Below are 14,992 nucleotides of genomic sequence, written 5' to 3' on the forward strand. Positions count from 1 at the left end.
GCAGGACACCCTCTCAGAAGGCCCGTGTCCAATTCTCTGTTGAGTCACAACTGTTTTTTGGGGGCACAAGGGAGAGCTACACAATATTAGGAAGGTGGTCATAATGTTATGTCTGATCAGTGTATGATGGTGGGCCTAAAATGTCAAAGTAAAGGCAGCTTCCAAGATTTTTTTTTTTCAATCTTTCGTTTATTCCCGACGTTCCGTGGCCCGAAGCAAACAAAATCAGAACATCAAAGCTTCGCCGCCCTTATTAATGTCCTTATTTAGTCCCTCCCTTGGTCAGCAACAGGGATGTGTTCATTCCTGGAGCATTACTCAGAGGTTACCGTCTACTTCCATGTTTTACAGGAGTGTTCCGTAAAAATTCAGCACTGCGCTTCTCGTCTCCGAAAGTCAAATCTCTGATTAGTGTGATAATCAAGGACTTTCCAGCGTGATAGCGCTGCATGCAAGTCAGTCTTTCCGAGCCCTTTTCAAACCCTCCACTACGGCTCGCTCCAGCTGCCACCACCACTACTGTAACCCCACCACGTTCATCTCCACGCAACTCTGAGCAGCCAGCTGGTTACGTAAAGTGTTTTCATATGAAACACATTTCGGTGAAGTCAGTGGAATGTTCAGTAACTGCTCCGAATTAAATCTTGTGTCATTTGGGAAGCCTACGACTCTGCAAAAACAATTCCTTAACTTTTGAAATTACGTACGGCTCTGACTGCGCCAGACGCAGCTGTCTAATGCGCGGGGTATTTTCTCCAGGCTGTTCCTGAACAGCGTGGAAAAATCCAGCAGGAGAAAATGTGGTTTTAGAATGTAATATTGGTACCTAGGGGTGAGTTATTTAGCTGGTTGGCGATACTTTAAAAAAAATCCTGTATGGTAAATATCAGGCTTTGGCTCGCTAATAATATGAAGCATTTGGAAGGAAAGAAAAGATCCCTTTACAACAGGGGGCCTCTTTGTGCAAGATCAGATTTCTGAGTTCAACAGTCTGAGTCAGAAAGAAGCAAGATTAGTGACTCAATGTTACTTCCTGTAATCCAAAACTGCCTGCAAGAACCCGGACCCCACAGCTCGTTGGTCTAACAAGGACCCTGACAAGTCTGCTGCTCGCGGTCGGCTGTTTGCGTCCTGCTCGGTGCAGCGGGTGTACTCCAGGTCACATCCATACGCTGCTGCCGGACGGACAGTAATTGGGTGGTACGGCGTTGGAGAGTAGCTGGATGTCAGACGGATGGAGAGTATCAGTGGTGGTTGTTGTTGTTGTCTGTGACCGGTGGCGGATTCTGCAGGAAACAGACCACAGATCACATGTACCGTAGCCTGGTTTCTGTTTTATTTGTTATCTCCTGCTGTGTATCCTGCCTACCTCTCACCACCTCAACACAGTCATCCAAGCAGAGATTAGATTAGAGATTCATCCGACCTCTAATCAAACAGTCATCTCCTTTATTCTGATCTCATCTCATGGCGTCAAGCGTTTAATGCAGTTTCCTCACCTGGTCCAATGCCACGAGGATCTAAACCCATGAACTCATGGAATCTGAGCTCATCTCCTCTTCGATTTAATGTGATGCCCCGTTTTTCGCCTCATCTTTAATTTGACGTAATATATAGTCTGATCTCATGTCTTCCGTTCGACATGTACAAATTGTCTGATCCCATTTAAGGTCAACTCTGCGTTCTTTTATCTCGTCTAACTCTCGTCCACCATAATCCCATTTTACTTTGAAATCCACTCTAATCTGATGTCATTCTCCTCTGAGTCTGTTAATCAAATCCTAATGTAACTAATTTATCTCATTTCATCCGATGACACGTCATCTAATCTCAGTCTCTTTTTCATCAAAATGCATCAGTCATTTCATCTAATCTCTTCTCTTGTGTGATCTCATTCTCATCTCATAAATCTATTTTACCCAAATGCCATCCTCAGTATAAACCAGTCTCACCTCTTATCTTGTGTAATGCAGCCTTATCGCATCTCTGTCACCTGTATTTTAGTCTTTATTCTAATCTCATGTAACCCAGTGTCATCTCAGTCTCTGCTTTATTCCACTTTAACGTAGCCTAATCCGGTGACGTCTACTCTCCATCTCCTACCAAACCCTATCTCATTTAATCTAACCCCATCCCTTTACATTTCTAATCTGATGCGCGTCCTCTCATTTAATCTCATCATCGCATCATCTACTCTAATTTAATGTAATCTCATGTAATGAACTGCAAAAGAATCTAATGTGGTCCCATTGACTATGTATTAATTCATTTTGAACCAGGCTTTATTTATTAACCACTTTAATTCCATTTAATGTTTTGCTGTTTTCTAATCTAGTGTAATCTAATAGAATGTAATCTCACCTGTAAATCGAAAAAAATAAATTAAAAAATAAAGTTCCTGAGGGGGAAAAAAAGCTTCCCAGAGGAAATGAGGTGTCCTACTTTGCGGTTGGTGTGATGGTGCTACAATCTAAGCAGAACACAGAGCATCTGGTTTACTTGTGTTTCTTTTTTACTCTAAACATGCTCCAGAGCAGATGAAAGAATCAGGCCCACCTTCTCCGGCGAACAATTGATTCCACATGCGACTGAGGGGAGGTGGGGATGATCTCCTGATGAGTCATCACATCCTAAAAATTACCGTAAAAATAAATCTGCGTCAGTCTTTGCTTTATCGCCACAAAGCCTGGGTGAAAGATATGATTCACTGCAAAAGCGAAGTAAAGGAGCGCTCCTCCTGTGACCCCGAGTGATCAGATTTTACCGTTTTTTGCTAAACAGTAGAAGTAAATAATATGCACCACAGAGCGCTGCCCAAACAAAATCCAACTCACATTAATCACGCGTTTACTATTTCAACATAGTTTGAAAGCTGAACATCACACATCACGCATCCAACAGTGTGTGTTTGGTTTGTTTCCTCTTTTAAGTGTCTATATATAACTCTGTGAGGCCATCATGGAACAAAAATGATTCAATAATGGGGCCACTTTTGGCCTCCAGTAGTCAGTGACATATATATATATATATATATATATATGTGTGTGTGGGAGTGCCCAGTTAATGCAATAGTGCAATTCAGCTTCTGGCAAGGTTGCAGTTATTCAAGACGCTTGACAAGTTGGTTCACAGAACAGGTGGTATTTGTTCCATGAACACGAATCAGGGGGCACAAATAAACAAGTTGCCGGTCTTGGAAAATGGACTTTCAACATCAAAACCGGGCTCTGCATCTTCGTTTCATCAGTGCTGCTGCTTCCAGATGTTTAGCTGAGGACGCTCACGTTCTTGATCTGAACGCTCAATTGCCACCAGACGCACACCGTACGTTACACTGTACTCTGCTAAAATAACTGCCCACCTTCATACATTATTAGTCTACTGCTGTACACCGATCAGGCACAACATTATGACCACCTTCCTAATATTGTGTAGGTTTCTCTTGTGCCTCCAAAACAGTTGTGGCCCATCAGAGAGTTGACACGGACCTTCTGAGGGTGTCCTCTGGTGTCTGGCAATACAATGTTACATCCTCCGGTTTTTTGAGTTGTTCACAGGGGTTCCTCTTGTGGTTTAGGTGGGAGGTAAAAGTGTAAGTAACATCCACACGAATGACAGTGACATTGTGTTGTCACAAGCTGGTCAGTGTCACTGACTTCTCCTGTCAGTGGTCATAATGTTATGCCTGATCAGGGGTATATATGTTAACACTGTGTTGGGCCAATGCAACAAAATATCGTTCCGTGTGCACTTGGACTTGAATGGCAATAACCTCTATCTGTGTCTAAGTCTGTGATGAGGACTGAAAGTATTGTCGTTCATAAGCTATAAACCCAGACAACCGTTGCAGTGAGCAGAAAAAGAGATATATATGAAAGTGCATTTTCCTCTTCTTTCCTTGCGTTGTTTGAACTGTGTAGCCCTCAGTGTTTATAGTGCAAACACACGGCGCCTGTTTTTAACAGGCCCCACAGACGGAGACAACCTGGAGGTCTCCTTGTATCCGTTAACCGAAGCCCAGGGAAGTCCATACAAGCGGAGGCCTTTAAAAGGCTACAGACTTAACATATTTACACTGGGTGCTTAATTACCCAGAATAACCTGTGACGTTACTGGCGGCAGCGCAGTTAAAATAAGAGAAATCCTGTGACTGCTGGACTACTACACCACATACTTTCCTCAGGAATGGAATGCTGCTCCCAGAGGCAGACGGAGGGAGGAGGTCGCTGTTTTCCCTCAGTAACTGCACATTTGTGAAAAAAAAAAACACAACCTTGTAGTGTGTGAGAGAGAGGGGAGATCAGAGTCTAGTCGTGGGATGATACATTGAGAGAGTTCAAGATTCAGTAACTCAAAGTTTGTGTTTTGTAATGCTGGCAACGAGAACGGGCTTTGATTCGTTTTGTAAAGTAAGCAAAAGCAGCCCGGTATCTATCTTCTATTTATGGCCTCCCCCCTCCCCCCACAGACCCCCCTTCCCAGACTGACGTCAGCAGAAAGTTATTTTCATGAATGGAGGGGGCGGTCACGAGGAATCGGTGACGTGAGTGCTTGCGGAAGCAGAGCGTGGAATGTTGGTACATTGTTGTTGTTTTGTAGTTAATTTAGTACGAGGATACGCCGCGGCCCCGCTGGACGCCTCTTTACACCAACTGCGTAAACTTTCTTCTTCGTCGCCTCTATCGGGAGTCTACCCCGTTACTTCTTCTACGCATTCCGCTTCACATATACCCGCGTCCACAGAGGTGAGTTTATCTATTGTTGTTATTATTATTTCAATTTTTTTTTTTTTTTCGTTCGTGGACATGTTCTGACGTTCCTCTGTAAATTGCTTAAGTTCTCGCGGTGACATATTGTGGCGCGCGGGTCTGGGTCGTGTCGGGCACGCACGCTCGCGGTGTATGATAAGATTTGATCCCAGTTATTAAAGTTGACTTTCTAGATCGTTGGAGTCGCGCGGACACGTGTAGTGTTAGAGAAACATAACACAATGCAGCCCCCACTCTCCCCCCTAAAAAGCGCCTCAGACGTCCGATTAGTCGCGCGAAATAATAATAATTGTTTTTTTTTTTGTTTTGTTTTTTTTAGTTTAGTTTGTTATTAGTTGCCGTTTTGCGTTTTGTTTGTTGGATATTGTAACAGTCAAAAGACTAGGTAATTGTGCTACCAGGCTAACGATATATATATATATATAATGTCTTTACGTTAATTGTGTCGTCGATAAAATAACTAGACTAAATTAAAAAAAGTCGAAATACAAATAGTCTACATCTACAATGAGGTGGAAGCGCAACATATGGCGTAGTCTATTCGCTACATTTAACGACAAATATATTATAAAATAAAATGTTACTATTTCGCCGAAGCCGAAATACAAGTTATTACCAATGTCATGGTTAGCTGTTTATTATTATTATTTTATTTTTATGGGCCATATTCACAGAATCACATGTCTTATTATTGTTTTTAATTGTTATTGCTGTTTCTCGTTGTTTATTTATAGGCGACGTGGTTCGGGTAATCTTTTTTTGCGGGGGGGAAATGGAAGTGAAATGACTGACCTATTGAAGGAATTTCGCGTGAAACATGTTCACATCCTCCTTTGATTATGACACAGTTCGACGCTGCGCTTCATATGGACGCCGACGCTGCTAAATACCAGCCTGCTTTTGACATTGAAATCAACACGTGGTCTGCATTTTAGACATGTGGGACAAAGGGCACGATGTGAGGCTGGACCACCAGGGCTGCAATCCTCTAAACGGCAGGAGGAGCGCATATTTCCTCATGCGATAAATCACATATTGGAGGGTAGAATACGTCTGTATCTTATCATTGTGTTTAGCCACAATCTGTGGCAAATCTCTTCATCTTGGTGAAGATAAAGAAAACATGACCTGAAAGTATGATCTATTTCCTTTTTTTTTAGCATTAATAATGCCTCATAGTTGTCACTGCTTCACAGTCTTGGTTTCTATTTGTCCTTGTTCGTCCTTTCCCGAATGAGTCTGACCTCTTGAATGCCTCTGCGATTGATAAATGGAAAATATCCGCCCTTTGAGTAACTTGTTCCACTTAGATGGTCGCAGATTTGCGTCCAGGAGGCTTTTTTTTCTGATTCACCGTCGTTCCTGGTGGGTGCAGAGTGTCTCCCAGCACAGAGAGAGGCAGTGGGAGCAGGCGCACTTCTCTGTCATGAGGTTAACATGTGCCTCAATCACCAAAGTGATGATGTCTTTTTTGGATGGAGAAGCTGCAGCAGCTGACTCATTTCCTTCCCCCCAAAGGCACGGCGATGCAGTTGAGTCGTCATGCTTGGTTCTCCTTCTCCTTTTTTTTTTTTTTTTTTTTTTTTGCTGGACAGTGGTGATGGATGAAAGCGTTGTGCAGGGTGAAAAACATTTCGTGGCGTGTGTATTGTGAAAGTGAACTGCTTGTGGTTTGGTGATGCGGTGACTCACAGGGAACACGTTGGCCGTGGTGCGCGTTGCTCCTCTTTCTGGAAAAAAAGATGTCATTTTGATTATTGACTTAGGAGGCCGGTGATTTTACACTCGGCTGAACGTGCCAAACGGAGCGTAAACGGGTTCTGTGAACAGGTCTGCCTTGCATCTGTTTAAAGTGACTCCTTGAGAGGGCTCGCTCTGCCACCCATGGCTATTTGCATTGTGCTTCTCTTGCGAGAAGGTCTTGATCTGAAACGGCTGCTTTCACCTCATTATGGTCAGATGTGTGGAAAGCATCACGTTTGGTCTTCTGTTTACTTTGCGAGACAGTGTTATTGGGAATTCCTTGTTAATGGGGATGAGGGCAACTTGCTGATTCAACTCAATTCGCTTGTTGGCAGCAGTATGACCACTTCACAGCTCCAAAAAACTCAAAACACATGCTTCGCTGTCACATTTTGAAGTTTCTTGGGAACATATTGTTAGCATTTCTCATACTATCCACTTATTATTGGTTAGAATATAAAAAAAAAAACGGGACCGGTATGTTCCTTTATTTTTTTGCATTCTTGACATTTCTACGAATCCCACAGTCTGGGGGAATATCTTTTCTCAGATATTTGAGTTCTCCTCCCTTTCCGCACAAACGTTCCGCCGGTCATGCCAGCCATCTCCAAGGTCCTCTGTACTTTTCCTTCCTCACCATGAAACAACGGGATTTTCCAGGAAACGTCAGATCAGGAGGGTGTGATTCCCTGCCGCTGGTCGTCGCTTTTACCAGTAAACAGCGTGACTCACCGCTCAGCTATGCTCTCCATTTCCTTCACATAATATCCCACCAAATGTGCTGCGCTGGAGAAAGAGCAGAGCGCTGAATTCTCTCCGCCTCGCCTGGAAGAAAGCGAGGGAGGGAGGGGGGGCAAAAAAGTGCAAGAAAAGCTTTCTCGGAGGAGTGTAGTAGACTGTCAAGGGCAGCGAGGAGTCTGCTTTCTGGTGAAAAAAGAAGGAAAAACAACAAAAAAAAAAGAGTCCAGACGAGCCAGCTCTGCATTTATCACCTTTGATATGCTGTTTATTTTAGGAGAACGCTGGGCCCCACGGGTACCTGCTGTAACTGAAGAGCAACCATGAACTTGAGCGGATCTTCGACTTAACAAACATTACCCTTAGGCATCAGTCAACACGGGGTGAATAGGTTGATTAGACTGGTTTTGTCCTCTTAGGCTCAGGCTGATTTGTGCTTTTGAACATGACTGGTTCTGAACTTTCTTTTCTTGGATGAGTCGAAAGAACGTGTCACCCAAAAAAAAACGAAAAACTAAGGAGGCAGCGTTTTCTTCTGCTCTGGCCGACTGTTAAACATGACAGAGCTTAAGAAACGTGCTAGCGAAACATGGAGCGTTTCTTCCCCCATAGAAAGACTCCTGGCACCCAGAAACGTGCACGCGCGCCGCCTTTTGATTTGTTCGGGCGAGTGATAGACGTGAGACACTTGTGAATTCCAGACATTTTGTGAATTTTGCAGCCATTGTTTTACAAGTGGGATTGTCTGAACTCCACCCCCCTTTCGTCCGAAAGAAGAAGAAGAAGAAAAAAAAGAGAAAAGCCGAGTGCATCGCGGGACATATTCAGGCCTCTGTGAGCGAAGATCTGCCTTTGTGCATGTGAGGGTTTGCACATGTGTGTTCACTCAGGAATGCGGTTTTTTGTTCTTCTCCCGCCATCTGTGGCTTCTCTTTGAGGCATTTTCTCTTTCTTCCCAGACTCCTTTACTCGCCGTTATGAAAAAAAAAGAAAAATAGGAGCTGTTTTCTCGACTATATCGAGCGGGGCCGCAACAGTCTGTCTGGCCTGTGAGGTGTCGTGCAGTCGCTTTTGTTTTTCCTCTGAGGAAACTTTTTGATCAAGAAAACATTGTCCCCGTGCAACTTCCAAAAACACAAGCACATGCCTGAAGAATTTCAGGAAAACAGTCTCTTGGTTCGGGACGGAGGCCTCTTGTGTGAGGAGAGGGAGGCCTCCCGCGCACACTTTCCCGTGATCTTCGCGAGGAATATACCCAGGGACCCCCCCTCTGACGCAACACCAAATAAATTAAGTTGTTTTGGCCGACTTGCCGTCAAGGAATGTTTCATTTTTAGTCCCCCATCTTCACTTAATGCCGCTCGTATATCCATTATGCAATTCTCTTCTGCAAATGAACCAAGAGCATCGGGGAGCTCCACAGATGTTCCCCCGCTCCGTAAACAGACGAGTTGTGTGGCTCTAGGTTTAGCTGTTTGCTCCCTGTTTCTCAGCGGTTTATTTTTTTTTCCAAACCTGGAGATATTTTAGGGGCAGACGTTCGCGAGTTGTTTTTCAGTTTCGCTATTGCTTCCAGTCAGTCAGCAAAGCCCTGCACCGGCAGCATTTACAGGCAAATATGTGAAAACAGGATAAACATCAGAAAGCGAGCAGCCACACCCGGCGTGTTTTCTTCCATGAAAGCCGCTGCTAACGGGGCTGCTGGGCTGGAATATTTGCCCTCTTACCGAGGTATCACTTATCGCGCGCTCACTTAAATTGTTTAGTTGGCAGAAATTTGTGTCAGCACTGTGGGCTAAATATACCCGCCAGAGTTAAATAAGGGCATGGAGCTGCTCAGGAAAGCCCAGTGTAAGAGGATCCAGCGAGAGAGAGGGGGAGAGAGAGAGAGAGGGACACACACAGCACCGAATCGATAGGCTGCATTGTCTCCTAGTAAAAATACATCAGTGACTATAAAGGAAACTATTTCTCTGTGACACTCTATCTCCAGGAATTTTCCACATGCGCACCTACTGCCCTGTAAAGTTCAGCATAACTGTAAATGTTATACTGATGTGGTGATCCGTTTAAACGCGTGATGAGGAGGCCGACTGCGTCCCCGTGGAGCCCCGGAGACATCAGATTAGATGATCTGATGTTCTGAGAGCCCATCAAAGCGAGCGATGAGACAAAGGGACAGAAAAACCCAATCCCATACGCAGGATGTTTTAGATTTATTAGGACGAGTCGACGCTTGTTGTTCCTACTATGTATGGGCCGTATTGCGGTCATGAATGAGACTTGTTTACCCTATTTCGGTGACCATGTGACTCACACTCCCACGCCCATTTGCAGGGCGTTTCCATGGTAGCCGTGGAGCATGGAACAGTGCACTTGTAGTCAAGCTGGTCTGCAGGTCCTGAAATGGAGCCTCGGGAGGGTGGAGGGGTGGGTGGGGGGATGGGAGGGGGGGGGGGGCGCTGTGTACCTCTCCCAGGATCACAGCTCAGCGCCCTCGCTTTTTTTGGCCATGGCAGCCGTCTGGAAAGCATGTGGCTCGCTGTAATGAGCACAGAGAGGCTTTTCTGAATTCGTTTAGGCCGTAGGCTTAGAGGCGAAGTCCTGAGCGGAGCAGGAGAGAGGTTGCCTGTTTCTAATTTTGCTTGGTCTAGTGAACTACATTGTCAGGGCCCTCCCTCCTCTAATAGGTAAACACAGGCGCTCAAGTGCGGGTAATTAATAGAGTCATGCTGCCCTCTGCTGGTCGTCAACCGAGCCGACACTACAGTAGTATTGACATATGACGCAACCCTGGAATGTTGTTGTGATGTCTGTAAATTGTGCTCAGAGTGAGTAGTGACAGAGGATTGTCGTATTCTCTTATCAGCTGTAAACCATATCTACAAATATTGCAGGAAGACAAAATGTAAATCCAGCAGAAATGTTTTATGAGCACTTGAGTGTGTGATTGTCACTCATCTACGCCTGTTTGAGTTTTCTTGTAGAAGTTTTACCACACGTCTAAGCAGCAGCTCTGAACTGAACAAGACCCTCAAACGAGTGGTGAAATGTCCTTGAGAAAACTCCAACAAGCTTTAGTTTACGATGCAGTACTTTATTAAATCTACCTTCAACCATGGATAGTAACTGACATCTTTCTTTTCACTTCTCAGTGTGTCTTCTGTGAGATTCTGGTCCGTTGCGTGCCTGCAGGGAATGACGACTCATTTTAAGACGAGCAAAGCTTTAAAGGTGAGTGTGAGAAAGTCCGGGACTTGCTCTTGTCCAAAACGCGTTCTGTTCTTCATGTTTTTCACCCATTTCCCACATCCTGCAGGTCAAGAAGGAGGCCGGTGAGAATGCCCCGACGCTCAGCGACGACGAGCTGGTGGCCATGTCCGTGCGGGAGCTCAACCAGCACCTGCGCGGGCTGACGAAGGAGGACGTCGTGAGGCTGAAGCAGAGGCGGCGGACCCTGAAGAATCGCGGCTACGCCGCCAGCTGCCGCATCAAGCGCGTCACCCAGAAGGAGGAGCTGGAGAGGCAAAAGACAGAGCTGCAGCAGGAGGTGGACAAGCTCGCCCGGGAAAACGCCAGCATGAGGTTGGAGCTGGAGGCCCTGCGGGCCAAGTATGAGACCCTGCAGTGTTTTGCCCGGACTGTGACCCGAGGGCCCCTGTCGCCGGGCAAGGTAGCCACCACCAGCGTCATCACCATCGTCAAGTCCGCCAACCACAACAACTCCAGCCCCACCCCGTTCTCAGCCACTTCCTAGTGTTGACAGGACTGGGCTCTCTGTCTCCTGCCTGGTCCTTCCTGGTCCCGACTCGGCCTGAACCCACTCATCCTGTACTGAGGCGGACGCTCAGTAGTTAGACTGAGGGATGGAATGGGGTGGCATGCTCTATGTGATGATGTGCTGCATTCACAGCTCTGTCTCCCTCCTTCTGTCGCTCTTACACAATCTACATTGTCTGTGCACTGTGCAAACTCCCCCCTCCTCCCCGATCCCCAGCACCGGCAGGGTATAGGGCCTCTGTGACCCTACCTCCACGACTAACAGCAGAGATTTGCTTTTACTCCAGTGTAAAGTATCTGACATAGCTTCACGAGGCAGCACGGTCTAGGACAAATCTGATACTTGATGCTACAAAGTGGAAAACAGGCGCATGATATGTGACAGTACAGCTATTTGTAAAGCCAAATCCTTTTCCTCTTCTTTTTTTTTTCTGTGCCTCAATGTAAATTGAGTTTGAAGCCATCGCCTTAAGTAGATCCACGATTGAACACATCGACGTGTTGACGTTAGGTGGACACCTTTTCGCAGCAGCACTCGGCAGCACTTTCCAGCCAGGCATCCTTGAGAGGCAGCCAAGCACAACACCAGATGTTTTCGCTGATATGTTCGGCTTCTCTTTTAGGAGGCGCTAAGCAGTAAAAAAAAAATCACCAGTTTCACTGTTTGGTTAAAGTGAAAACTTGGCACCGTGTGGCTCTCCGCAGTGTGTTTGCGGTTGATAACCGACCAGTGTGTCAAATAAGTATTTAGGAAGCGACGCCAGGGAATAGCAGACAGTATACTAGTTGTAATTCCTATAGCTGCTGATGGTCATCTAATTTGGCTGCTTTAAAGTGCTATTTGAAAAGCTTCAGGACTGCATGCGAGCCTTTGCTCGTCTGTTAAAAGATTATTTAAGATGGACACATGTGCCTTTTTCTCCCATTGGCATCCGCACAAAGACAAAGGGCACGTCTCAAACCTACGAGGTGTCCCCGTCGGCACATGGGATGCATCAAGTAGCCGAGAAGTCCGTCACGCTGCGTGCGATCGCGGTGATCCCCGGTCAGTCGCCATTTCTTCGTACATATTATATTTGTTTTAAGAGAACGAGCGGATCTATTTTCATCATATAGCACTTATAAAGGAAACTGTCAAGATACAGTATAAAACCGTACGTTTCCCGGGGCAACTCGTGATAGAGTTAGATGAACCGACGGAAGCTATTCTCGCTCGTTCTTGGGTTCGGTTGTAGCCGGGGCTCGGCCGCGCGATGACTGAATGTGGTGTGACCACTTACTGCGAGGTCAGGCCTAATAAGAGTAACGGAGGCTACTCTCTGATAACGTGTACTGCAGCACTCACTGCCTGACGTTTGTGCCTCTCTCCTTTTCTACGCCACTCTTTGGTAGGTAATCCATATTGGATATGGTGGTAATGAGAGCGCTCCTGATTAAGCACGACGCAATTCACCTTACTTCCTGTATATTACAGCTTAGAGACGACGAAGCTCCCGCCGCTCCTGTCGTCACTTTTACGTTGAGGGCTCCGTCCAAATAGAAATCATTCCTACTGCTGGGTCACGAGACGCGCTGCTGCCGGTGTTGGTAACTCTGAAACAGTAGCTCTTCACCTTGCTTTTGACACACTCTTCTGCAAGAGAACTCCTGACGCCCATCTCTAGAAACTGAGGTGTCATGACAACTAAACGCAGTAAACACCTTCGCTCTTGTTGTACGTTTTGTTAATATTTAAATCTGAGATTCACTTGAAATCAAGCCGTTCTTACCGAGGATCCATTCCTAATTTGGAGTGAATAGAGATTGTTCATGTCAGGATTTTCTCTTGGCTAAGAGGACATGACTGTTCTTCCCCTGTTCCATAGCTGCAAAGAACAGTATGGGGAACTTTGCTGCTGTACTACCTGCTGTGATTTTGAAGCAGGGGCATTGCTGTGTTCTTACTCTGATTTTGTATTTTCACTTGGTTTCTATGTCGATACATCCTATGTTCCTTTTCTGTTACTTAGTTTTATATGCATATACAATATATAAATATATATATATATATATTACATATTTTTCTATATTTATGTCTTTTACTATCTGGGGAGTGGTGTGATTATGTAATCAGTCTTCAAAGTCTAATTATATTGATGCTGGCCTTTTATCTGAAGTTGTATTCACATTTACAATGAGACAACTGTTCTCGTAACTTAAGTCTTCTCTGTGAGTTTATTTATAACCCCTGAATAGGTCTTCTCTGCACATTTCCTATATTTGTCTGACACACAGTTTTTGGACAGACGGCGACTAGGCTTCCACACAGGTCACAGCTCTGTGACGGCGAGCGGTAAACAGACGTCTAGCCGAGACGTGAAATGATAACAGATTAAAACGGAATCAGAGGAGAGGCTGCAAAGCAATTTGAACTAAAATAATAATTCACCAGTGGTAAATATTAGCCACATGTGCACTTTGCAGTCGGATATTTCGGGCTCTTTTAGGTGAAGCCTTAATTTTTAATTTAGAAAATTTGCTCTTAATATTAAAAAATAAAAAGATTTAACCTGCATGTAAACCTAGTCAGTCGTTGCAGACGTTAAGGTGTACTTGGTGTAGTTTTTTTGTTGTTTTTTTAAAAAAAAAAAAAAAAACTCCTGGTAATGCTTATTGTAACTGTTACAAAGCCTTACCTGTAAATAATTCCAGAGCTGTTAAAGACTGTCCTCAAAAAAAACCTCTCCTGGTTAAGGTGTAGCCTGAAACAAAATGAGGACAAACGTGTGTGTTTACGTGAAGTTCAACATTTTTCAGCGAAAAAGCGTGACAGCGACCTCTTGTCGTGAGGTTTAAAAGCATTAGAGACTTTAAACGAGGCCTTGTTGAATGAATTTTAGCACTTACTGCTGCAGTTGAGTCCGAGGCGGCCGCTCTTCACGGGCGCGCCTCAGTGATAGAAAATACCATTTTAAATGTTAAAGTTTATATATATATATCTCCGTCTGTGCCAAATCCAAGACAAACCTTTCTCTGGGTGAATTAAACGCTCTGGTGTTAAGTGTGACACGGCAGAGGTCCATTCATGCTCTTGAACAGATGTCGCTCTTAAGCTTACGAAACATCATTTACATTTTATTTCCTCTATGAGCCACTTGTTTTTTTTTTTTTTTGTTTTTTTCTAAAATAAATTTGCTGAAAACTATTTTAGGATCCATAAATGTTTTTTTTTTTTAAAAAAAAGAGGCATAAACCTTACCTGGATGCTTGCCACACTTGGTCTGGATATTTTGTTTTCAGGAGCTGTAACGGAACTCTTAAGATGGATATTTTACATTTTCACATGAAACATAACAATGCAAATGTATTTATACAATGAGCTTTTTTTTTTTTTTGTGTACCTTGACTAAATATTCAAGGTTATTAATTTAAAAGTTTCTTCCTGAAAACGTGTCTTTGAATTGAATAAGCTTTCACACGACGCAAGCTCTGCCAGTCCTACAAGCTAAAGTAGTGTGAACTCCGTAGAAAGTCTGTTTTAGCATTGTCGAAGGAGCGCAGCATGTAAATATAGTGTTTGGGTAACACGGTTGTGGGTGAATTAATGGATGAAACGCATTGAATGTTCAACAGCAGCAATTTCCACGGCAAATTTGCATGTTTGAGGTAAATGGCTCTTTGTTCTAGGCTCATGTAAACGTGTTGAGGCTTAATGACGGTAAAAAGGCAGCATAAACTGTATGTACCCTTCACGAGTTTTCATTACTCATTTATATATTTTATATTTATTTCATTGATTTGTGTAATTTTATTAAAAAAAAAAGCAAACAAACTAAATTATTTTTTTTTGTTTTACATTCATTTATTTACATGTTTCCTCAATGAACTACCCTCATGTACAAATAAAATCTTTATTTGTTTCTGCACTGATTTTCTGGTAAATTTTTCCTAGAAATAGTTCTACTGTGTTTTAATAGCTTTAA

The 14,992-nt window shown here is 44.2% G+C and overlaps 1 protein-coding gene across 1 annotated transcript; it reads left to right on the forward strand.

Moving 5' to 3' along the window:
• The first annotated feature begins 4,570 nt into the window (after positions 1-4,570).
• mafk (v-maf avian musculoaponeurotic fibrosarcoma oncogene homolog K) lies at positions 4,571-14,935 on the forward strand. The gene is made up of 3 exons (XM_047571374.1): positions 4,571-4,745; positions 10,406-10,484; positions 10,570-14,935. Exons 2-3 carry the CDS (start codon positions 10,449-10,451, stop codon positions 11,005-11,007), a joined length of 474 nt encoding a protein of 157 aa, XP_047427330.1. The 5' UTR covers positions 4,571-4,745; positions 10,406-10,448; the 3' UTR covers positions 11,008-14,935.
• Positions 14,936-14,992: the final 57 nt, after the last annotated feature.

Source organism: Mugil cephalus, chromosome 20 (assembly GCF_022458985.1).
Source record: "Mugil cephalus isolate CIBA_MC_2020 chromosome 20, CIBA_Mcephalus_1.1, whole genome shotgun sequence".
In the NCBI taxonomy this organism is placed as follows: domain Eukaryota; kingdom Metazoa; phylum Chordata; class Actinopteri; order Mugiliformes; family Mugilidae; genus Mugil; species Mugil cephalus.